Source organism: Delphinus delphis, chromosome 21 (assembly GCF_949987515.2).
Source record: "Delphinus delphis chromosome 21, mDelDel1.2, whole genome shotgun sequence".
NCBI lineage: Eukaryota > Metazoa > Chordata > Mammalia > Artiodactyla > Delphinidae > Delphinus > Delphinus delphis.
Genome location: NC_082703.1, coordinates 12,289,888 through 12,315,377, shown reverse-complemented (window position 1 = coordinate 12,315,377; position 25,490 = coordinate 12,289,888). Strand labels below are relative to the sequence as shown.

At 41.1% G+C, this 25,490-nt stretch overlaps 1 protein-coding gene across 5 annotated transcripts in view; it reads left to right on the top strand.

The window, feature by feature from the left end:
* RBPMS (RNA binding protein, mRNA processing factor) overlaps positions 1 to 25,490 on the top strand; it is a 186,377-nt gene that overhangs the window by 108,458 nt on the left and 52,429 nt on the right. For all 5 annotated transcript variants that reach the window (XM_060001116.1, XM_060001115.1, XM_060001114.1 and 2 more), the window contains one exon: positions 5,569 to 5,719. In XM_060001116.1, the coding sequence (XP_059857099.1) occupies positions 5,569 to 5,719 (151 nt within the window). The remainder of the gene's footprint in view (positions 1 to 5,568; positions 5,720 to 25,490) is intronic.

Genomic DNA, 25,490 nt, shown 5'->3' with positions numbered 1-25,490 from the left:
CCAGGACCTACTTAATCAGAAACTGGAGGCGCGGGTTCAGCACTCTGTGTCTAGGAAGTCTTCCAGATGATTCTGATACGTGCTAACATTTGAGGATCACGCTCTACTACATAAATCTGATCATAATATTTCCCCAGTTAAAAAAATTTCAGCGGCTCAGCCATGCAGATACTCCAGAGTCCTCACTCATGACCTGAAAGTTCCTCGTGATCTCATCCCAGTGCTTATGCAGTCTTACACACACACACACACACACACACACACACATACACATCCACACCCTCTTCACATCCTGTCATACAGAACTTTGCTGAGCTCTTTCCTGGACTACCACCTGGTAAATTTCTGCTCTTCTGTCACTTCCTCTGTGTTGCCTTCCTGGTCCCCAGTCACTCAGGGCCGTGGCTCTGTTTCCCATGGAGTCCTAGACATTGTGTTGGTTTGTTTATCTAACCATCAGTGTACCTGTACAGCTCCCTCACCAGAGCCTGAGATCTGAACTCCTCAAGGCAGGGACTTATTTTCACTGATCCTTGTGTCTCTAGTACATGACAAACGTTATGTGCTTGGTTGAATCTGTTCTGTTTTTACTTTTTATTATGAAATTTCAAGCATACCAAAAGGTAGAGAGCATAGTAATGAACATCCATTAATCCATCAGAATTTACCAACTTAACATTTTGCTGCATTTGCTTCCCTTTTTTTCTAAGTATTCTAAAGTAAATACCTGATGTTATGACATTTTGTCATTATATCTTCTTTGTATTTCAGTACAAACACTAAAGACATTTTCCTACGTTACCATTTTATCACACCTAATAAAATGGACAATTCCCAGATATCACATAATGCCCATTCAGTATTCAGCTTTCTTCATTTTCCCACAAGAGGTCTTTTATATCTGGTTGTTCAGTCAAGGACCACACATTGCATATGAGGGTAGGCCTCTAAGGGTTTTTTTTTTTCGTTTTTTTGTTTTTTTTTGGCAGTACGCAGGCCTCTCACTGCTGTGGCCTCTCCCGTTGTGGAGCACAGGCTCCGGATGCGCAGGCTCAGCGGCCATGGCTCACGGGCCCAGCTGCTCCGCGGCACGTGGGATCTTCCCAGACCGGAGCATGAACCCGTGTCCCCTGCATCGGCAGGCGGACTCTCAACCACTGCACCACCAGGGAAGCCCTAAGGGTGTTTTAATCATTCTAGAATAGCCCTTCTCTCTCTTTTTTTCCCCCATTATTCAATGAATAAACTCCTGACTAATATTTCCACTCTTGTGGCATGACATTAATACCAGGGACACTACTAAGGACTTGGAATGGTCTTGAACCTTTATGTTCAGCATAATCATATGACTCCAAATCCACGATTTGCAGCCAATAAATCTTTTCCAGCACAGCCTATGTGCATAAGAAGCCAGTATCACCACAGCTAGAGAAACAGGAGAGCTACTTGGGATCTGAGCTTTGCAGCACATTTAATTAATAGCTTCTCCATTTTGTCTTCCAGAAAGTCACTGAAAGAGCTGCAGTTCATTTACAGTGACTCTACATTCCTGTAGGCTTGGGTCTTCAGGATTTGGTGATTTCCTTTTACCTTGCCCATTTCCTTGTGTTTTATCATATACTAGCTCTTGCCTTATCCTTCTAGGACTCCGGCCTTTGATGTAGTTTGTAGAGCACTAAAATGGCGTTTTAAAGCTCTTTAACTTGCTGAGAATCTTAATTCAATTTAAATAGGAAGCACAAATTTGCATTGAGGGGTCTAGGTCTACAATTCAGAAAATTCTCTTTTTCAAGATTTTCTGTTTACAGAGAGTTCTTAAGCTTTAATTTTAGGAGTCAGAGGAGGAGGAAAAAAGAGGATTTCAAAAACTTCCCTCAGCAGAGTCCTAAATGCAATAATATACTCTGTTTGAGTTTAGAGCATTACAGTATGCAAATGCAGGGTTTGAATTGTCCTTCAGGCCTCTGATTGCTCTCTGTAGCTTTTGAGATTGAACTGTTAGGACTTCCAGTAATCCCATGTATCAACCAAGGTGGTTGAATAAAAGTGTTCCTATGGGCTGAGTCACTTGCAGTGAGGGAACAGGTGGGGCTGGGGATGAGGCTGCTGGAGAAGAGGAGAGTTACCTGGACGAGACTGTAGAAAGTTCAGAAAGAGTACTGTGAGGTATTTTAGGAACTACGGTGCAGGAAAGAAAACTGTGTCATTAAGGTATCTCAGCTCTGGCTGCCATAACAAAATACCACAGATAGGGTGGCATCAACGTTAATTCTCTCAGTTCTGGAGGCTAGAAAGTCCAAGATCAAGTTGCCAGCAGATTCAGTATCTGGTGAGGACCCTCTTTCTGGTTTGTGCAGATTCCACCTTCTCACTGTGTTCTCACGTGGCCTTTCCTTGGTGTGTGCTCCTGGAGAGAGAGGTCTCTAGAGTCCCTTCCTCTTCTCCCAAGGGCGCTAATCCCTTCGTAGGGGCCCTACCTCCGAATGCCATCACATTGAGAGTTAGGGCTTCAACATGGATTTGGGGAGGACACCAGCATTCAGTCTGTGACACATAAGCATGTGGGTTTGCTACTGCCCTGATATACTCTTAGGTATAGTAGGCTACTAAGGATACTTTCTGTCTCCCAGAGTTTGCCCTGGGTAGGGAGTTTAGCCTTTGTAGATCACAGTGAACCTGTGTTGCTTTGGTCACAGTGTTCTAGGCCATCTTGGAGAGACTATTGGCTGTTCCTATAGCCAGTCAGATTGGGTTGCTTCTAAGTAACTTCTCAAACCGATATCATACTGATATCTAGAAACTGTCCTTTTTGGACACCAAGGAAATAAGACACCATTTACAATTGCAAGAGAAATGTTTTCTGTTCACTTACCAGAAGGGTTTGGGTGAATTATAGGCAAGAGAGGAAAAAGTTGATTTTGAAAGGCACAGATTCCCCCTTTGATTTAGTAGTAATCTTATCCTGACAGCATTTAATGAGAAGTCACTGTGGCCAGAGAATAATCTTATTGGGCTTTAATTGAAAGCACAAGGGGATTTGTTTGTTTTGTTTTGTTTTCATGTCTCCTTCCTATCTGTCTCCCTCTTTTTCCTCTTTCTCCCCTCATTCTTCCTCTTCACTTCCATGTTCTCCCAACCCCCGCCCCACTCTGCCTCCTCTTCTTCATCCTTTAACATTTAAAATGTTTTTGGCTTGGCTGGTCCCTCTGGATAGAAACTGAGCTGAGCAGGATATTGATTACCAAATATGGTATTGCTGCTAAAGATGTTAGAGGAATGTGACTTGTGTTCTAAGCCTCCGGCCTCTGAATAAGCTCCAAACAAATTAGGTCATTTTAACTTCTGAGCTTTTTTTTTTTTTTTTTAATAAAGAGCTGGAACTTTGATTTGGAACATGATGGTGGTGTTATTTTAGCTCACACAGGGAGGAGGGGTATGAAGACGGGGGTGGGGAGTAGAGGAGACTCAGTTAAGCATGTTTTAGGACCTGAGTCACGAGACCAGGTTGTGTAAGAGGCAAGCACGTTGTGTGGAGCCTCGATGAACAGCTCTCGCACATCAGTGAAAGAGCTGAGGCGTAGACTGCAGATGTCCGGCCCCATTCTCTGACACTAGAAGCTCCAGAGGACCCCTGACAGGTCCCAGGATACCCTTCTCATGTTACCCACGCTGCTCACGGGGATGGGGGCTCAGGGCTATTAGGAAAAGCTGCTACTTCGCAGGAAGGATGGGGGAGTTAAGTGCCAAGGAGGACGCTTGGACACACTTGGAAATTGATAGCAAGTTGCTTCTCTGTGTAGTTGGATGGGGTGGGATAAGAATAAGCAAGTCCTTCCACAGCATACCTTTAAATGACAGCGGGGACTATGCTCGTCTCCCAGCAAAGGCCACAGCTCTTCAGATCCGTATTTGGAAATATTCACTCTGTTGTTGATAGCAGCTTTGATAGAGTGAAATGCTCGTAGTGGAAGTGAATGGAAGCAAACACTGCTTCAGGGTGCTGCTTTGTCTTTTTCCCCTTATGTACATTTTTCTCAAGATTAATACTGAGGTTTCTCAAAACGAAAACTGAGACCAGTTAAAGAAAGAATTTCTTTTTATATTTTATATACCTGGCACCCCCTTTTCACTTTTCGTCATTGGTTAGGGCTGCACCAGAGGATTCCTTTTCTTCTTGTCCACCCGCACCTGTTTGCCCCTTCGGTTGGAAATTTCACCCACTCCAGGACATCAGTGGGTCATGGCTCTGTGGCTGTAGTTGTGCCTCCCTGAGGGCCTCGCTTTCCTTCGCTTCCTGCCCCCTAACCCCCTTATTTCTCTTATTGCCGCTCCCGTCAAGTCACAGGCTCTTCCTCCCATCTTTGGAGCTGAGCCTGAGAAGTTCAGAGTTGTTCATCCTGGTCTACAGAGTTAGAGACTCTTACTAATTTCTTGTGGAAATTGCTCTTGTCTTCAAGCTAATAAAAAGAAGAAAGGGGCTTTGGGGCACTCAGGCCCACGTGAGTGCTAAACTGAGAACATGTGTTCTTAAGATACTCATTTTCAGAACTTCACTCCTTTTTCAGAACATGCCATACAAACAAACATGGTACCTAAGTCTGTTCTGAATGCACGGTTATGCACCATACTATACTGGGGTGTCTTTTTGATACTGTTGTTGGGGTCCAGAATCCTAGCATTGGACATAAATATCATGAGATTATTCGTTATGCTCAGTAGTGGAGGCATTCTTAAATGGTGGGAGGGTTTCAAATAGTTTTATCTTGTCCTAAATCTTGTACTTTATAGTGTTTGTGACTTATTTTATTGAATATATTTGGTTTAGGTAAACTGCAATAATAGGGTTAAAGGTAATTGAAATTACTAACCTCTCTTTGGCCCATATAATCTGTGTCTGTCTATCCATGTAGCTAGTAAGCCAGCTTATAATCAAAATCAGGACCATACCACATCAAGACATTCATATGAATTTATAAGCTAACCGGAATTAAGTAATACTAGTTATATTGAAGTCTTAAAACTGTTTAGTTCCTGTCTACTTAGTAACTCAGAGTACATGTATCACCAGTATGAAAGCTCTCCAGTTAGAAGGGGATGGGAATTTTCCCCCTCTAGAGGTGATGAAACTAAGGCATTGAAGAATTAACATTGTTTTAAACACTGGTCAAAGCCTTGCCGCTTACGATTTCAGGTGTTGGACTTTTCCAGCATTACACAGGGCTTTACATTAATTCATTCTTCTTGGTAGCCATTAATTAGTTTTTAACTATGCTAGGCATTTGCTGGTCCAGATTTAAAATTTGAACCTGAACGTTTTAGTCCAAAAAGAAAAGGAATAGATGAAAAACCATGCAACTCAATTTTTAATACAGTAGACTAAATCTCCCTGACTTTGTGGACATGCTGTGTTACAGGTTTTCGTGTATTCTGTGTAAGTAGTGAGAATGAGAGCTCTTGCTAACTTTTTTTTCCTGATAGGCCGGGTTTACTGGTGTGTTTATTTTGTCACCATTCCGGTTTGACTCTAAGGAAATGAAAACATCTTCCATTTGTTCTTTATTTCCAAAGGGCATCCGCTTCGATCCTGAAATTCCACAAACACTACGACTAGAGTTTGCTAAGGCAAACACGAAGATGGCCAAGAACAAACTAGTAGGGACTCCAAACCCTAGTACTCCTCTGCCCAACACTGTACCTCAGTTCATTGCCAGAGAGCCATGTAAGTTGATCTACTTTTCATTTTGGAAAAAAAAAAAAAAAACTAAGAATTGTTCAAGTACTTGATGTGAGATTACACCATGGGACATAGAGCTGGCTGAGTGTCATTTTCCATTTCTGAGAAGAGACTGCCTTTTCTTGCTGTCTGAATTCCAAATACAGCAATCTTGTTCATGATTGGCTGTCCCAAAAGATGGTTCAGCTTGATCAGAACTGTAACTACAGAATTGCGTTTCAAGTGCTGTAGGTTTCCTTAACGTGATCTCGACCTTATGGTGAGTGTGCCCTGTTTGCCTTGGGGTTTAAATCCTTATTCGTTTCCCCGTCCCTGGACCATGAGGGCTGGTTGTCAGCATTCACTTTACTTCATCTGTTGAAGAATATCAGTTCCGTGGCTTCAGGGAAATAGAATATTAAATATGAAAGAAGCAGATAATAAGAAGTTTGTTCTGTTTTTGAGAACAGTTTGGCCATAAATCTAGGAGGGAAAGTAAACATACACAAAGAATTGATATAGTAGAACGGTCAGTTCTAACAAACTAAGACCAGTAAAGCTTTAAGAAAATTCGGGGCTTCCCGTTTTAAATTAATTGGGTAAAGACACTGACTAATTGCAAAACAAGTCTTTTACCCCACCTAATGAGCTTATTCCCTTAAATGTCCAGGCTACAATTTCTGCCTTTGAGTAACTTGAAAATGTTGTCTTAATTTTCTTTCTCAACCTCAGTCAGTAGCAGAAGTGAGGCGTGAGATGGGCTCTAGCTTTTCCTTTCAGTGCCTGGCCGTTATGTGATTGAATACGGCAGGGCATTCAAGGAATCCCAAGTGCCTTGCCGTTACTTGGAATATTTCCATCCTATCATTCTTTTTTTTTTTTAAACATCTTTTTTGGGGTATAATTGCTTTACAACGGTGTGTTAGTTTCTGCTTTATAACAAAGTGAATCAGTTATACATATACATATGCTCCCATATCTCTTCCCTCTTGCGTCTCCCTCCCTCCCACCCTCCCTGTCCCACCCCTCCAGGCGGTCACACGTCCTATCATTCGTCATCTTCTTTCTAAGCCGCATGATCTTGGTCTTCTCCCTGCCTTCCCTGACAATACGCTTCAACTTTTCTTACTGAAATCGAAGGGCACGTGGGTGGGTTCCTTTCTCCCCCGTGTCATGTGCGTGTCAGATTTAATCGGGTTGTTGTGGAAATTAAGTCATTCTGTAGCTCAGTCGCTCTTGAAAAGCTGCTGCTTATCAGTGGAAACTAATAGATAAAAGAAGAGTTTCTCCCTCAGTGTGTTCTACAGTTTTTCTATGAAGCCAGGAAATCATAATAGAGAAAAAAAATATTTTGTTCTTTACGTGTCCTAGGGGAACTTAAAACCTTTGTTTATGTGGGAAATGTAAACAAAAGTTTCATCTTATGGTACAGTTGTACTACAGGAGGACGTATGGACATTTCTTACTAATTCTGTATTCTAAACAGCATCTAGCCCAGTGCTTTGTACGTTGCATATATTTAGTAAATATTTATTAGTGCTGGTAAGTCGATAAATTGAGTATTTTAATTTGGCTATGTGCAGAATTATTCCATTTGTATGCCTCTTCATTTCTTTCTGAAATTTCTTCTCTCTTGAAGGCATCAGAAAAGAGTATTTGTAGGATACTTTCACTTAGAAAAGACAACCTAGAGTAACTCTTTACTTAGTGAATTTGTCTGCCTCACATCTCAGAGTATTTTGAAAAAATTAATTCAGACAGGAAGTGTAATGCAATACTTTTATCCTTTCAGTTTTTTATTGAATTCTTTTCTTTCTGAGAGTTTGGTTTTTGTGTTTTTTTTCCCTTAAATTTGCTACAACAGCTCTGTGAAGTAGTTAGCCAGAGAGGTGATGGCCAGTTCACAGCAGGGTACATGAAAGCAAGATAGATGAACAAACTGGACACCCATAAGTCCCTGAAGTTACAGGAGAGCTTTGAGCAGAGTTCAGAGCACTGCTCTGGCCGGCTCCACCTACCACCCTTCCCTGTGTACTGAACCGCTCAGAAGTGGTCAGATAGTTTCCATGTCAGGGTCAAAACTTGCCTGACTGCTCATGGCCAAACAGACTTTGAAGTTTTTTTTTTTTAAAAAAGAAAACGCAAACACCAGTGTATTCTTGAGAAAATAAGTTGGCCTGATTTCTCTTAATATAGCTCCTTTTTATGACATAGGGGCCTTGACGGACAGCAATTACACCGTCCACTGAGATCGACCTTATCATCCATTACAATTACCTCTGGAAATTGTGAACTTTTCTGTCACATATGCAAAATTGTTGTTTTCCCTGAAGCACACCACAAACTAAGAAAGAACATTGTAGTGGTTCTGTACTGGCGAATCCAATTGCATTGTGCCTATAATTGGTACTAGAGGTGGTGAGTTTAACTACCTGTGAGGAGTAGACTGTGATGGAATTATAGGATTTGGGGGTTGGAAAAGGCCTGTAGGCTTCTCTGTTTCAGGCCATGAGAGACAGGTTTTATAAATGCTTCTTTTTGTTGATGTTTTTTATATGATGGTGGCTGAAAAGTACTCGTTGCCATCACTAAAGGAGGAATGTGCTAGGATTCGATTATACAAACAAATATTGACTTGAGCTCTCATTTCTCAAATATTGAACTTAAATGAGCACCAGGTGTGCTAGACACTGGGGAAGAAGGGGACCGTGGTTTCTGCCCTAAAAGAGCTGTCAATCCAAGGGGTTGGTGGTGATCAAAGTTGTCAGGAAAGTTGGCCCATATAAAGGATATAAAAGAGATGCCTTGCAGCTTAGTCTAGATTGCCGCTAGTCATCTGCCTTATTTGCCGAACACCTACTCTGTGCCAAGCATGAAAAATGAGGAAACCAGATATTGCAACTTAAAGAAAAACCTTTGACCTTGCCGCGCTCCTGTTCCCTTGCTGAAAAATGGGAATAATACCTTCCTCACATTGTTATGAGAGCTAAATACGATATTATAAGATTGTGTTGAAGATTAAATGGGTGTTAATATATGTAGAGTACTAGGCAAATGTAAAGGACAATCTTAATTTTTTACAAAAAAATGAGTTGCTTTTCGTTCCTGATAGTTAAACGTAGGTTTTGATCTTCTGAGGTGTCATCACTGGGTGGCTATAGCCAGTTGTCTTTACAAATTAGGAGAAAAGATGAATGACATTTATATACAATCCCATGAAAGTAGTATACTTCCCTAACTAAATTCTTATTAATTTGAGCTTCTCCTTCTCTTACTCCCTTTTATGTAATAAAGAAAAATAGTGTGCAAAGGCAGGAAGTTAAGAGATGTATAAAATTTATAAATTATATAAAATTGTGCTGGATTATACGTTTGGTTATACAGGAAAAGAGTGTTCTGAAGTGTAAGAACTCCGCTTTAGAGATGAACGCGGGGCGAGTCACCGTCTCTGAGTTTTGTTTTCTTCATCTTTAAAATGATGATACTGTGTGTCAGACCACTCTGCTAATAAGCATTTTACATGAATTATCTCCTTTGATGCTCAGTAGCACTATTTTACAGGTGAAGGAGCTGAGGCATAGGAAGTTTCAGTAACTTTCTTGAGGTTTCACAAGTCATCAGGTGTTTGGGGTTGAATTGTGTCCCTCCCACCCAAATTCATATGTTGAAGTCCCAACCCCCCAGTTGGGCGTTGCCTCCAAATGTCACCATATTTGGAAATAAGGTCTTTAAAGAGGTGATTAAATTAAAATGAGGCCATTAGGGGGGACCCTAATCATATGACTGGTGACCTTATAAGAAGAAAAGGAGACATAAGGGATGTGCTCACACAGAGGAAAGGCCCACGTGAGGACAGTGCAAGCCAAGGACAGAGGCCTCAGGAGAAGCCAAACCTACCGACACCTTGACCTTGGCCTTCTAGCCTCAAGAACTGTGAGGAAATTAATTTCTGTTGTTTAAGCCACCCGGTCTGTGGTATTCTGTTACAGCAGCCTGAGCAGCCTAACGCATCAGGCGATAGAGCCTGGATTTAATAAATTCTGACCAGTCACTTACTAGTTTTGTAACTTTGGTCTAATGGCTTAACCTCTCTGTGCCTCAGTTTTCTCAACTATAAATGGCAATAGTTGAATATACCCGCACGGTTGTGAGGATGAATTAATTGACAAATGTAAAAGTTGGAAGAGGGGCCACATAGCGAGTACTCAGTGATGGTTACTGTGTGCATAGAAGAATGTATGTTTGTCTCTTGTTGTGAGACCTATAGTTTTTCTGCTTTTTGTATACTCAGTATCCTAGCACCTAGCAAAATACGTGGGATTTTTTAAGATGCCACAGATTTCATTTTCTGCTTTTTCATTGGGAACTCTTAAAATTCACAGCATTAATTAGTATGATTGGGATATGATAAAATGCACATACTTCAGGTGTCTAATTTGGTAAGTTTTGTCATAAGACATGTTGAATTTAATTGAATAAATGCTCTTGATCTGTTTACATTGCAGCATACCATATTCTAATGCCATTAGAAGGTGGAAGCAGCCAGTGCTCAACAGAGCCCTTAGTCAGGTCAGACAGATCCTCCCTGTTTCGATTCAGGTTTAAGGAGCAAATATCAAAAGGCTCTACAGAACTTGGCAGAATTCAGATTCCTGTAGTCCAGCCCTGAGGATGCTGATTCTGTGGGTCTGGTCTAGGACTTATGCTCTGTACTTTTAAAAGCTCTTTGGGTGATTCTGACACACAATCATTTTTGAGAATCACCGGCAGAGCAAGGAATTGTAAAGTTAAGTTCTCCTTACTACTCACTCTCCTCCCTGACCCTAGCCTCACACACATCTCCTCCCCACAAAGAAAGCCAGTGCTCTCTAAGAGTGATACTTTTATTTTATTTTTTACGTTTGGATTATATTTTTTGCAGTACGCGGGCCTCTCACTGTTGTGGTCCCTCCCGTCGCGGAGCACAGGCTCCGGACGCGCAGGCTCAGCGGCCATGGCTCACGGGCCCAGCCGTTCCGCGGCATGTGGGATCTTCCCGGACCGGGGCACGAACCCGTGTCCCCTGCATCGGCAGGCCGACTCTCAACCACTGCGCCACCAGGGAAGCCCTGGATTATCTTAATGGCTTCTTTTTTTTTGAATTTTATTTTGTAAGAGTGATACTTTTAAACACCTAGTAAGCACATAAGCCTTTGGTGAATAATCAAACCACTTCCTAGTTTTCCTGCCACACCACTGGAATTTCCCATTTGTCCAGTACTGACCCCAGCCTTCGGGAAGTGAACTTTCTGACTTACGTCTGAAGAGATCCTGTGAAAGTTCAGAAAAGCCTTTAAAGTACCTGGCAAGTGCCCTCCCAGGGACAACACTCAGCAAATATGAAATCTCTTAGCCATCACCTCTGTGGCATAGGGGCCTTCCAGGGCCTGGACTGAAGCTCCCTGTGCCCAGGGAGCAGAGCCAGCATGCCTGCATTTTCCAGGGTAGCGTGCACAGCATGTGCTGCTTGGAAAACCAAGGGTGTCTTTATAGTCCCCGCCCCTGCTCAGAAAGTGCACTGAGTGCCACCGGGACCGGGGGCTGTGTATCGCACACCTGCTGTCCTCGAGCGGGGTCACCTAGAAAGATGGCAACTGGGCCTGAGGAAGGCCTAACCAAGCTGGGCAGAGGGAGGCAAGGGAAAGACAAAGTTGCAGGTGTTCTGTGGGGAGGAGGGCAAGACTTGTTTTTACTCTGAAAAGCAGCTCCCTTGCATTTTTGTGTTTTATGTTTCATGATGCAAATAGTTTTAGTTTTTTCTGATGGTAAAAGTACATGCAGTCCAGGAAAATATAAAGAAGAAAATAAGTCACTAAAATTCTACCACCCCGAGACAATCACCATGGACATTTTGGTGTCTGTCCTTCCATGCCTTTAGAATGAAAGTGTATCTCTGATTTTTGAATTTCAAACTCGTTAATTCACCTCTTTGTCTTTGGGACAAAGTTCTGATGCGCACTGAGATTGAACGGGCAGAAGTAATATCTGGCTCTCACAACCCTTCACACGGTCTCTCTGTGTTGCACTTACTGTGGGGCACTATATTCAGGTGGCACAGATACCTTGCTAGAGACCAGAGGAGTGGTGGTAGACATGTCTATTGGGCTGTCTTTCTTAACGATCTGAGGTCTCAAGTGAGTCCAACAAGCTCCTGAACTGCCGGAATTCAGGTGGTTGATTGAATGCCCCGTAGGCTTTTATTAAATGCATGGGAAGAGAGGAAACAAACATTTATTGAGCAACTATGCCATTCCCTTAAGAACTGTGTGTAAAATACTTACTTTCCTTCCCAAGGTCACACGGCTCATTTTTAACCTAATTGGCTCTAAACCCACTGCTGGTCTCACCATACCATACTACCTAACTTACGGCCCACGGGTGCTTTTGGCTGTCACTGTTTTTAAGATATTCCTTAGGAGGTACTTTAAAATCAGACCTCTGAAGGTTTATTAAAGACCCCAGAGGCCCGCATCAAGTTGTGAGGGCAAGATTTCAGGGCAGGTCACTACTTAGTGCAAATCCGGCTTCTTTAAAGTATCAGATTTGGATGGCCAGGGTCCATTAACTCTAAAATGTATTCTTAAGTAGTTGACCAACTTGAACTACCTGGACAGTTTTATTTAGTTTTGGTGTTGTCAATTCTAAGTCATTATTTCAGAAAATAAGAGTGACCACTTTTAACAGTTGATGTATTTTAGTTCAATAAATAATGGCATCATCAGCCAGGATATTTGACTTCTTTGTTTATACTTGGAGGACGTGCACACGGGTCGCTTAGGACGTTTTTCAGATCATTCAGATAGAAATGGCAAAGAGCATGGGTGGAAAGGCGTGCGATACAGCCCTGTTTTATTTACATTGTCTGGGGTCCTAAGACCTCACCTGCCCACTCCTTGAAACTGATAGTATGAAACCAGCATAAATACTCCCCGGTTTATGGTTAAGTAGATAGCGTGCTCTATAGGTGGTGCCTCTTTGTAAAGTTCCAAGAGGCTGATACACAATCTGCAGGACATTTTTCACTTTTAATTTTCAAAGCGATTGAACAGATCAGCAAGAAACCTTGCCTGCTCTTTATGTAAAAGATAAAATTGAGAGGCCCGGTCCTGCAGTATGTTTTTTTTAAAGGAAAACTAACACAGAACTGAGGGATTGTCTAGCTGGATACTGGATCTGTTATTTGGGGAGATCAAAGGTTTCAGTCTATTTTAGGGACCATCCCTGGAGACAGAAGTATGATGATCATATGATCACAATCTGAGCCCATCTGCATTTGAGAAATCGGCCCATCCTGTTTTCTTGAATCTTCTCGTTACACTTAAACTTATAAAATTGTATTTTTATTTCATTTTGGAAAATGATGATGCCTGACCCATTTTATTGTTAGTTATAAAAGTCAGGAGACCATAAATGAAATTTGAAGGGTTAAAATGATAGATTTTCCTCCCGTCCAGAAATAACCACTGTTAACATTTTGTTGTGTATCTTTCTATATACATTTCTATACATTTCTCTCTATATATATGCATAAAAAAATACGGAGTGTGGCAGGTGGTTGTTGTTTGGTTACAACATATGATCGTGCTGTCTGTATCAGTTCTCCCTTACCTCCTGAACACCCTTGCATCCAGGATCGTAAAACCACAGCATTATTTTTAAAGGCTCCTTATAAGTGAAGGGCATGGGCATGGCGGTGAGGGCCTTTAGTGCCAGGCTAAGGAATTTTTTCTAAATTAACTTGTAGGGAGAGAACGGAGATTATTGAACACAACAGTCTCGCACTTTACCAAGGCAGACTCTCCTTCTTTAAGCTCTAGGAAGCTGCACTGGGAAGACAGGAAAGGGAGCAGAACACCATAAAATCTTTTATGTAGAGAAGGAAAATGGGTCGTGGGAAGAAGGCACTTGCCCAAATTTTGCCAAATTTGACTCAGAACACCCCTGGAAATACCTTAGGGAGGTGGCGTGTTTAGGACTGAAGCCGTCCTCCTCTCCACTCACCCCTTCCACCAGGATGATGGAAGAGGAATTGGTGATGGTGAGGACACAAATCATTGTTTCGCCTGTTTTGCTAAACCCAGTCCTTGCTGGTAAGGGTTTTGATGGGAGGGAGCCCAAGGGTGAAAAGGAAGTTCTGAAGAAAGACAGCAGTAGTGAGGAGTCTTTGGGCCGTCAGAGGCATTGGGAAGTAGTAGTAAAGGAAAGTAGTAAAGGTCAGGAGATGGACACAGGGAGGAAACAGGAGGCAGCCGGCTGCTGAGAGGAAAGGAGATGAGGACATCAGAGTATATATAAAAGCTGAGCTTCCAGGACTGTGCGTACTTGACTCAAGCACCCGTTGCCTCCGAGGCAGCTCTGCAGTGGGGACCATCAAGGCTTTCTGTCCTTGCTCTGGACCAGTTTGAAGCTGTCAGAAGTGATGTTCAATGAAACATGCCAGTGACTTCCATTCTGTGTACTGAGACTCCCTACTGTTTGAGTAACCCACTGAGCACTCTCCGAACACCCTCACCCCGGCAATACCAGCAGGCTTTTCTTTTGTTTGTTTTTTTTGTTTTACGGTACGTGGGCCTCTCACTGTTGTGGCCTCTCCCGTTGCGGAGCACAGGCTCCGGACGCGCAGGCTCAGCGGCCATGGCTCACGGGCCCAGCTGCTCCACAGTATGTGCGATCTTCCCGGACCGGGGCATGAACCCGTGTCCCCTGCATCGGCAGGCGGACTCTCAACCACTGCGCCACCAGGGAAGAGCCCCCAGCAGGCATTTTGTACTCTCGATTGTTATGAGTCAGGACGTGTTTTCGGCACTCAGGATATATAAGAGCACCTAGGCCCCTGGACATTCTGAGAAATAAAACCATGGAACAAAACCACTGTGAATAAGGACAGCAAAATACTCTTAGAAACCAGAGACCTAAACTAATGTTTATTTCCACCTATGTCCCACTCTGAAAAAGCAAAAGTATTGTTTTCCTTTTAAAAAGAAGAATCAGACACTTACTGAGCCACACCAAGGTTTATAGCCCACTTCCATCTCTTCTCTTCAAACCTGCACATATTCCTAGTTTTTGCTTAATGTGTATAATTGCAATAATTTTAGTAATTAAATGTAACAGTAATATTAAAATATTAGGCAGTGGGTTTGGTAAGAGTGGTTTCCATATAGATACGTCTTATATGAGAGGTATTTATTACAATATCAGTAGATCAGCTAATTTGATCCAATTTATTTATGTTATGATATAATGAAGAGCCTAGCTTTGATTAGCAATGGCTGTTAAGATTTTGCTTTGAATTTCTGTTTCTTGTTTATCTGATCATTGATCAGCTATAAACAAATGCCTTAAGAACTCAGGAAGTCACATCTCCTTGGAAATCACAGAATTCTTTCATAATGCAAATAACTGACCCAACTTTAGTGTTTTGTAAACTCGTATTATTCATTACCTCTGCAGAGAAATGAGAGAATAAAGGGAGTTAATTTACTGGTACAGTCCAGAGAAACAGACACCACAGACTTCATTCTTTTAAGGCCACGTAGCCTCTTTACCTGCTCATTAAAAGGAAAGCATCTCGGGCTTCCCTGGTGGCGCAGTGGTTGAGAGTCCGCCTGCCGATGCAGGGGACGCGGGTTCGTGCCCCGGTCCGGGAAGATCCCACATGTCACGGAGCTGCTGGGCCCGTGAGCCATGGCCGCTGAGCCTGCGCGTCCGGAGCCTGTGCTCCGCAACGGGAGAGGCCACAACAGTGAGAGGCCCGCGTACCGCCAAAAAAAAAAACAAAAAAAAACCAAAAAGCATCTCTTTCTTCGTTAAAGTTTGATGCAGGCTTTCTGTTTCTCTCTTCTGCTTTTTCATACACTTGTAATCCTCAAAAACAGAGACACTTTTTCTTGTACAACAATTCTCAAAAGTATTGGTCTGCCAACCCCTGGTTGGTCTCCAAGACCCATTCAGGGAGTTCACAAGGTCTAAACTATTCTCATGAGAAGAGTTTGTTTTTCTCACTGTGTAGTGGTAGACACAACTACTGGCACCTTAGTACATGTCAAGACAGTGGCACCAAACTGTACTAGTAATCACTGTATTCTTCACGTTTTTCTAAATTTATTTATTTATTTACATTTTATTTTTGGCTGTGTTGGGTCTTCCTTGCTGCGTGCGGGCTTTCTCTAGTTGCGGTGAGCGGAGGCTACTCTTCGTTACCATGCGCGGGCTTCTCATTGCGGTGGCTTCTCTTGTTGCGGAGCACAGGCTCTAGGTGCGTGGGCTTCAGTAGTTGTGGCTCGCGGGCTCAGTAGTTGTGGCTCACGGGCTTAGTTGCTCCGCGGCATATGAGATCTTCCCGGACCAGGGCTCAAACCCGTGTCCCCTGCTTTGGCAGGTAGATTCTTAACCACTGCGCCACCAGGGTAGTCCTCCATTTTTCTTTCTCAAGATTGCTTTGGCTATTCGGGGTCTTTTGTGTCTCCATACAAATTTTAAGATTTTTTTGTTCTAGTTTTGTGGAAAACGCCATTGGTATTTCGATAGAGATTGCATTGTATCTGTAGATTGCCTTGGGTGGTATAGTGATTTTGACAATATTGATTCTTCCAATCCAAGAACATGGTATATTTTTCCATCTGTTTGTGTCATCTTCGATTTCTTTCATCAGCATCCTGTAGTTTCCAGAGTACAGGTCTTTTGCTTCCTTAGGTAGGTTTATTCCTAGGTATTTTACTCTATTTGACGCAATGGTAAATGGGTTTGTTTCCTTGATTTCTCTCTCTGGTCTTTCGTTGTTAGTGTATAGAAATGCAACAGATTTCTGTGTATTTATTTTGTATCCTGCAACTTTACCAAGTTCACTGATGAACTCATTGAATAGTTTTCTGGTAGCATCTTTATGATTTTCTATGTATAGCATCATGTCATCTGCAAATTGTCTTCTACTAAACCAGATACTGAAGAGGTTTGCAAAAATGTAGAATTTAAGTTTTTCCTTGTTTGTTTCGAAATACGTTTTTCACAAAATATATCTTATTTATTTTAAAATGTAATCGTTTGGTTTTAATTTTTTTTAAGTTTTAATTTTTAATATGGTGAATATCAATTGATATAACCCACAGCAACAAAAGTTCTTTGGTGTCTTCAGTAGTTTTTACCAGTGTAAAGGGGTATTGAAGCTAAAGTTTAGAAAACACTGGTCTTAACCATTTAAAGTTAATATTTTATTCCTGGTTGGATAGAGTGGGCATGGAGATCTGCAGTTACCAGAAGACTCCCGTAGGTTTGGGGCAGGTGATTATTTGGCTTCAGCAGCTAAAGCCATTCAGTCTAGACTGGAGGGAAACGTTGCCCCTGCAGTGCCTGGGACCTTGCAGGCTGCTATGCCAGCCTCAGCTGTGAGAGGACCTTCTACTTCTGCTGCTTATTGTCTAGAGACCAGCCCGACAATAACTGCGTTAAGTGGTGGTTTGAACAGCTGGATGATATGCCACCCATTCATTCTCAGAGACCCTCATACAGGCCTGGGCCTGGACTGAGTACCGTTCAGAAATGCTTATTCCTCCCCCCCGCACACTCCCTTTACCAAATGCAATACAAGCTCATTTCAAGAAACTTGGAAAAGATATAAAGGGAGTTTTTAAAAGTTAATATTTTTGAATTCCTAAACCTAAAGGTACATGCTATTAAACTCTTTTGTATTTCCTTTTTTTTTTTTTTTTTTTTTTTTTGCAATACGCGGGCCTCTCACTGCTGTGGCCTCTCCCGTTGCGGAGCACAGGCTCCGGACGCACAGGCTCAGCGGCCATGGCTCACGGGCCCAGCCGCTCCGCGGCATGTGGGATCTTTCCGGACTGGAGCACGAACCCGTGTCCTCTGCATCAGCAGGCGGACTCTCAACCACTGCGCCACCAGGGAAGCCCTCCTTTGTATTTTTTAACATACAGGTTTACAAATTTTTTAAGTACAAAGGCTCAAGGCATTTTAACAGCTTTAAAAATATACATGTATTTTCCTCATGTTCATTGGTTTTTAATAATATAACTTTTTATTTACTGTACTATCTGTATATCTTAGAAATTAAATGCAGCAAATTATCTCTTTCTGTAAAGTTGCCAAGGAGACACTAACCCTGTGAGATGGGTTCCTAAGCTGCAGGTGATTTAAATTATCCAGGGAATGTTTTCATCACAGCATTTTCTTTATACAAACATGCCTCACCCCAGTCCTTAGAGTCACAGGGTAATGAGACTTTGGTGGGGGAGGGGGAGGGGAGGGAGGTATAGTTAATTTACAATGTTTTATTAGTTTCTGGTGTACAGCAAAGTGATTGGGGTGTGTGTGTATATGTCCGTGTACACATACATACACATATGTATAGGCATATATATATATATATATATTCTTTTTCATATTCTTTTCCATTATAGGTTATTATAAGATAGGTTCTTGTTGTTTATCTACTTTATATATAGTCATGTGTATCTGCTAATCCCAAACTCCTAATTTATCCCTCCCCCACCCCCTTTCCCCTTTGGTAACCATCAGTTTGTTTTCTTTGTCTGTGGGTAATGAGACTTTTTAATAAAGCTTTCATTTCCAATTAAATCCAGGCTTCTGGATAATGGACAAAAGGTAGGCAGAACCGCCAGAGAGAATCTTCCTCTGCTTATCAGGAAGAAAAAACAGAACAAAACAGCATTCTACGTATCTCTGCACCCTTTTCTCCTTCTATCAAATGGGGATAATACTGTCATGCACAGTTGTGATGAAAGGTGATTGTGTACTTATGTGTCTGTATTGGGCACATGGTAGTGGCTCAATTAAATGACAGCTTTAAAAAACATCATACTCGGTTGCCTACACCTCTAGATCCTTAAATCTACCGCAAATGTGTGGGCGTGGAAGATTAGATGAGATGACCGCTCACTCAACACATTCATCTCAGGCTTGTGAGACCAGAGGCAGAGGACCTGTGCTTGCAATTCTGACCAATAGAATCTGTGAAATGGGGTTTTAAACCTCAGTCCCCAATCCATACTTCTTTATCAGTTTGCTTTTTCTGTAAATGCTTACCTGAGATGCTGGAGAGATGTATTCTGTGATGGAGTTAAAAAAAAAAAACCTAAAACGGTTTCCTCCTGTTCACAGAACAAAACCTTTCATCTGGATTTCCTTGAATTGGCCCAAACCCCCCGTCCAGCGTTGTCACCCTCTGTTTTCTTCTGTGCACTATTCCTCCTCAGCAGATCGCGAGCTCCTCTGTGATTTCCTGCCATACTGTTCCTTCACCGTCTTCATCATCACGTCAGGCACCCCTTCAGTCTTTAGATGGCTGTGCACATTTTCTGCTTTCTGAAATCTTCTCACCTTCATCTACTAGGTCAGCCGGCTTCCAGGAGGTCTTTTCCGCATTCGATGCATAATCATCATTGGCACACGGCGTTGTCTATACATTCAGTTTTGCTCTGCCTTCTTTCTATCTCAGTCACTTACAGGCCTGTTGCTCCTACTGAAGTGTAAACATCTCAAGAGCAGAACTGGACCTTATTCCACTTTTTATCTCACCTCTCCTCATATGTTTGCTCAACTCAAGTGGGAAAATCGGCACAGGAACACACCATAATTTCCTGTACAGAGCTGTTAATGTTTGGCCAGGGTGAGCTCCTTGACCTCCTGAGAGTTATTTAATTAAAAGACAGAAAGACACTTCTCCACCCTCAGCCACTGATTAGACTGTTTTGTTCAAGTAGAGAAGCTGCTTCTGGCTCCAGCTCCGTTGCTTCTCAGGACAGCTGAAATCCTAGTAGCTGCACACATAGTGGAATTCAGAGGAGTATGACAAAGCACGGACTACGTTACGCTTCGAGCCTGACGTTTTTCATTTCATTTACGCTCCAAGCAACCACCACTTCTACTAGTTTTTTCTCCAAGGAAAAGAGCCTTGATACATGGTAATCCATTGTTACAGATCAGCTGTATATTTCTTGATATGCAGAAATGAGGCCTAGAGCTGAGAACGAAAGCAGGTATCAGAGCATCATATAATATATAATCCCATTTATATCAATATCAATATGTGTACATTTGTATGGCTTTTCATCCCAGGTGTTAAAATATGTAAATTAAGTCTTTTTACAGTTAAAGTGTTCATACCAGGTCAATGTACTGCATAGTTAAGTCTCTTAAGTGTCTTTTAATCTAGAACAGTCCCCTTACCCCACTCTCTCTTTTTTATGCCATTAACTTGTTGAAAAAAGTGTCAGCCTTCCTGAGAAAAAACCGTCCTGCTGGGATTTTCTGTTTATTTTTTGTGTCCTTTTGCTTGTTCCTCTGCTCCTTCTACTTACTGCAAACTGAAAGGCTAGATTTAAAAGGTATGGTTAAATTCAGGTTCACCTTTTTTTTTTTCTTAACTTATTTCTTCTATTTATTTATTTTTGGCTGTGTTGGGTCTTCCTTGCTGCACACCGACTTTCTCTAGTTGCGGTGGGCGGGGGCTACTCTTTGGTGCGGTGCGCGGGCTTCTCATTGCGGTGGCTTCTCTTGCTGCGGAGCACGGGCTCTAGGCATGCGGGCTTCAGTAGTTGTGGCACGTGGGCTCAGTAGTTGTGGCTCACGGGCTCTAGAGCGCAGGCTCAATAGTTGTGGTACGGGCTTAGTTACTCCACTGCATGTGGGATCTTCCCGGACCAGGACTCGAACCCACATCCCCTGCATTGGCAGGTGGATTCTTAACCACTGTGCCACCAGGGAAGCCCCCATGTTCACCTTTTTTTGTCAAATGTCACCATCATAGGCGGTGCCGTGTGCTTCGTATGACATTGCATTATGAAGTAACTAACATATGGGCTATTCTGCATTTGGTGATGCTAAGATGGACCTGTGAATTTGCATAGCAGTGGCATAATCTCTTCATTGTAAATGTCTCTCAACTTCATTTCCCTGGTTTCATCTACTTATCTTTACCTCACTACTTCATTCGGGGTTGAAAAATGGTGAGTTTACTAATTATGTATGTTTACTGTGAAATACAGTTAGTTCATCCAAGGCAGAAAAAATGCAGAATAAATGTGGATTATTTCCCTTTCATTGCCAATTTTGAGCCTAAGAGATAGGTACCTGGTTGTCTATATTGATGATCACTGTTTTGAGGGGGGTTTTGTCACTTCTTTTTCCTTTCACTTTCCATAATTTTCAGCATCATAATGAACTCATGTTTTTATATTTTCAAGGTGTTACAGTTTATTTCAGTCATTCTTTCTGATACCTGAGGGCAGCGAAGGGGCAGCATCTTTTAAAAAAAAATTTTTTTTTAAATTGAAGTATAGTTAATTTACATTGTTGTGTTAGTTTCAGGTGTACAGCAAAGTGAGTCAGTTATATATTATTTTTTAGATTCTTTTCCATTATAGGTTATTTCAAGATATTGAATATAGTTAGCTATACTATACAGTAGGTTCTTGTTTATCGATTTTATATATAGAAGTGTGTATATGTTAATTCCAAACTCCTAATTTATCCCCCCCCCCGCCATCCCCTTTGGTAACCATAAGTTTGATTTCTATGTCTGTAAGTCTATTTCTGTTCTATAAATAAATTCATTTATGTTGTTTTTAGATTCCACGTATAAGTGGTATCATGACATTTGTCTTTCTTTGACTTACTTCACTTAATATGTTAATCTCTAGGTCCATCCGTGTTGCTACCAATGGAATTATTTTGTTCTTTTTTTTAAGGCTGAGTAATATTCCATTGTATATATTACATACCACATCTTCTTTGTATGTCATCTGCCAGTGGGCACCGAGGTTGCTTCCATGCCTTGGCTATTGTAAATAGTGCTGCTATGAACATTGGGGTGTATGTATCTTTTTGAGTTAGAGTTTTCTCCAGATACATGCCCAGGAATGGGATTGCAGGATCATATGGTAGCTCTATTTTAATTTTATTATTTTTTTTTTTTTTACCAGAAACAGTTTATTTTCTAGGACCACTAGACACTGACATCAGCTGTACCCTACTTGTTTGTGTCAGGTAATGAGATACTCTGCATGCAGAACACTTCACTGAATCACCCTTGGGGGAAGCTCATTCCAAGGATTAGAAGAACATGTTTTATTGTAAACTACCCACAAATTTGCCAGGTCATTTCCAAGTTCTGATGGAAAGTCTATTTAATTTTTTTAAAAATCTTTATTGGAGGTTAATTGCTTCACAATACTGTGTTAGTTTCTGTTGCACAACAAAGCGAATCAGCCATATGCATACACATGTCCCCATATCCCCTCCCTCTTGAGCCTCCCCCTCCCTATCCTACCCCTCTAGGTCATCGCAAAGCACCGAGCTGATCTCCCTGTGCTATGCTGCTGCTTCCCACCATCCTACTATTTGACATTCAGTAGTGTATATATGTCGATGCTACTCTCACTTTGCCCCAGCTTCCCCCTCCCACCCCATGTCCTCAAGTCCTTTCTCTATGTCCACCTCTTTATACCTGCCCTGCAACTAGGTTCATCAGTACCTTTTATCTTTTTAGATTCCATATATATGTGTTAGCAAATGGTATTTGTTTTTCTCTTTCTGACTTACTTCACTCTGTATGACAGACTCTAGGTCCATCCACCTCGCTACAAATAACTAAAATTTCCTTTCTTTTTATGGCTGAGTAATATTCCATTGTATATATGTGCCACATCTTCTTTATCCATTCATCTGTCGATGGATATTTAGGTTGGTTCCATGTCCAGGCTATTGTAAATAGTGCTGCAGTGAACATTGTGGTACATGACTCTGTTTGAATTATGGTTTTCTCAGGGTATATGCCCAGTAGTGGGATTGCTGGGTCATATGGTAGTTCTATTTTTAGTTTTTTAAGGAACCTCCGTACTGTTCTCCATAGTGGCTGCATCAATTTACCTTCGCACCAACAGGGCAAGAGGGTTCCCTTTTCTCCACACCCTCTCCAGCATTTATTGTTTCTAGATTTTTTGATAATGGCCATTCTGACCAGCATGACATGATACCTCATTGTAGTTTTGAATTGCATTTCTCTAATTAGTGATGTTGAACATCTTTTCATGTACCTCTTGGCCATCAGTATGTCTTCCTTGGTGAAATGTCTATTTAGGTCTTCCACCCATTTTTTAACTGGATTGTTTGTTTTTTTAATATTGAGCTCCATGAGCTGTTTGTATATTTTGGAGATTAATCCTTTGTCTGTTGTTTCATTTCCAAATATTTTCTCCCATTCTTAGGGTTGTCTTTTTGTCTTGTTTATGGTTTCCTTTGCTGTGCAAAAGCTTTTAAGTTTAATTAAGTCCCATTTGTTTGTTTTTGTTTTTATTTCTGTTACTCTAGGAGGTGGGTCAAAAAAGAATCTTGCTGTGGTTTATGTCAAAGAGTGTTTTCCCTATGTTTTCCTCTAAGAGTTTTATAGTGTCTGGTCTTACCTTTAAGTCTTTAATCCATTTGGAGTTTATTTTTGTGTATGGTGTTAGGTAGTGTTCTAATTTTATTCTTTGACATGTAGCTGTCAGGTTTTCTCAGCACCACTTATTGATGAAGTTGTCTTTTCTCCATTGTATATTATTGCCTCCTTTATCAAAGATAAGGTTACCATATGTGTGTGGGTTTATCTCTGGGCATTCTGTCCTGTACCATTGATCTGTATTTCTCTTTTTTGTGCCAGTACCATACTGTCTTGATTACTGTAGCTTTGTGGTATAGTGTGAAGTTGGGGAGCCTGATTCCTCCAACTCCTTTTTTCTCCGTCAAGATTGCTTTGGCTGTTCGGGGTCTTTTGTGTTTCCATACAAATTGTAAAATTTTTTGTTCTAATTCTGTGAAGAATGCCATTGGTAGTTTGATAGGGATTGCATTGAATCTGTAGATTGCTTTGTGTAGTATAGTCATTTTCACAATATTGATTCTTCCAGTCCAAGAACATGGTATATTTTTCTATCTCTTTATGTCATCTTTGATTTCTTTCATCAGTGTTTTATAGTTTTCTGAGTACAAGTCTTTCGCCTCCTTAGGCAGGTTTGTTCCTAGGTATTTTATTCTTTTTGTTGCAGCGGCAAATGGGAGTGTTTCCTTCATTTCTCTTTCTGATTTTTCATTATTGGTGTATTGGAATGCCAGAGATTTCTGTGCATTAATTTTGTATCCTGCAACCTTACCAAATTCATTGATTAGTTCTAGTAGTTTTCTGGTGGCCTCTTTAGGATTTTCTATGTATAGTATCATGTCATCAGCAAACAGTGACAGTTTTACTTCTTCTTTTCCAATTTGTATTCCTTTTATTTCTTTGTCTTCTCTGGCTGCTGTGGCTAGGACTTCCAAAACTGTGTTGAATAAGAGAGTGGACATCCTTGTCTTGTTACTGATCTTAGTGGAAATGCTTTCAGGTTTTCACTACTGAGAATGATGCTTGCTGTGGGTTTGTCATATATGGCCTTTATTATGTTGAGGTAGGTTCCCTCTATGCCCACTTTCCGGAGAGTTTTTATCATAAGGTGTTGAATTTTGTCAAAAGCTTTTTCTGCATCTATTGAGATGATCATATGGTTTTTATTCCTTAATTTGTTAATGTGGTGTATCACATTGATTGATTTGCATACGTTGGAGAATCCTTGCATCCCTGGGATAAATCCCACTTGATCATGGTGTATGATCCTTTTAATGTGCTGTTGGATCCTGTTTGCTAGTATTTTGTTCAGGATTTTTGCATCTATGTTCATTAGTGATGTTGGTCTATAATTTTCTTTTTTTGTGATACCTTTTTCTGGTTTTGGTATCAGGGTGATGGTGGCTTCGTAGAATGAATTTGGGAGTGTTTCTCCCTCTGCAATTTTTTGGAAGCGTCTGAGAAGAATTGGTGTTAGCTCTTCTCTAAATGTTTGAAAGAATTCGCCTGTGAAGCCATCTGGTCCTGGACTTTTGTTTGTTGGAAGATTTTTAATTATGGTTTCAATTTCATTACTTGTGATAGGTCTGTTTATATTTTCTAATTCTTCCTGGTTCATTCTTGGAAAATTGTCCCTTTCCAAGAATTTGTCCATTTCTCCGTGGTTGTCCATTTTATTAGCATATAGTTGTTTGTAGTAGTCTCTTATAATCCTTTGTATTTCTGCAGTGTCAGTTGTGATTTCTCCTTTTTCATTTCTAATTTTATTGATTTGTACCCTTTCCCTTTTTTTCTTGGAGTCTGGCTAAGGGTTTATCAGTTTTGTTTATCATCTCAAAGAAACAGCTTTTAGTTTTATTGATCTTTGCTATTGTTTTCTTCATTGGTATTTCATTTACTTCTTCTCTGATATTTATGATTTCTTTCCTTCTACTGACTTTGGATTTTCTTTGTTCTTCTTTCTCTAGTTGTTTTAAGTGTAGGGTTAGATTGTTTTTTTGAGATTTTTCTTGTTTTTTGAGGTGAGATTGAATTGCTATAAACTTCCCTCCTAGAACTGCTTTTGCTGCGTACCATAGGTTTTCCGTCATTGTGTTTTCATTGTCATTTTTTTCTATGTATTTTTTATTTGTTTTGTGATTTCTTCAGTGATTTCTTGGTTATTTAGCAGCGCACTGTTTAGACTCCATGTGTTTGTGGGTTTTTTTACAGTTTTTTTTCGCGTAATTGATTTCCTGTCTCATACCGTTGTGGTCAGAAAAGATGCTTGATATGATTTCAGTTTTCTTAAATTTTCCGAGGCTTGATTTGTGACTCAAGATGTGATCTGTCCTGGAGCGTGTT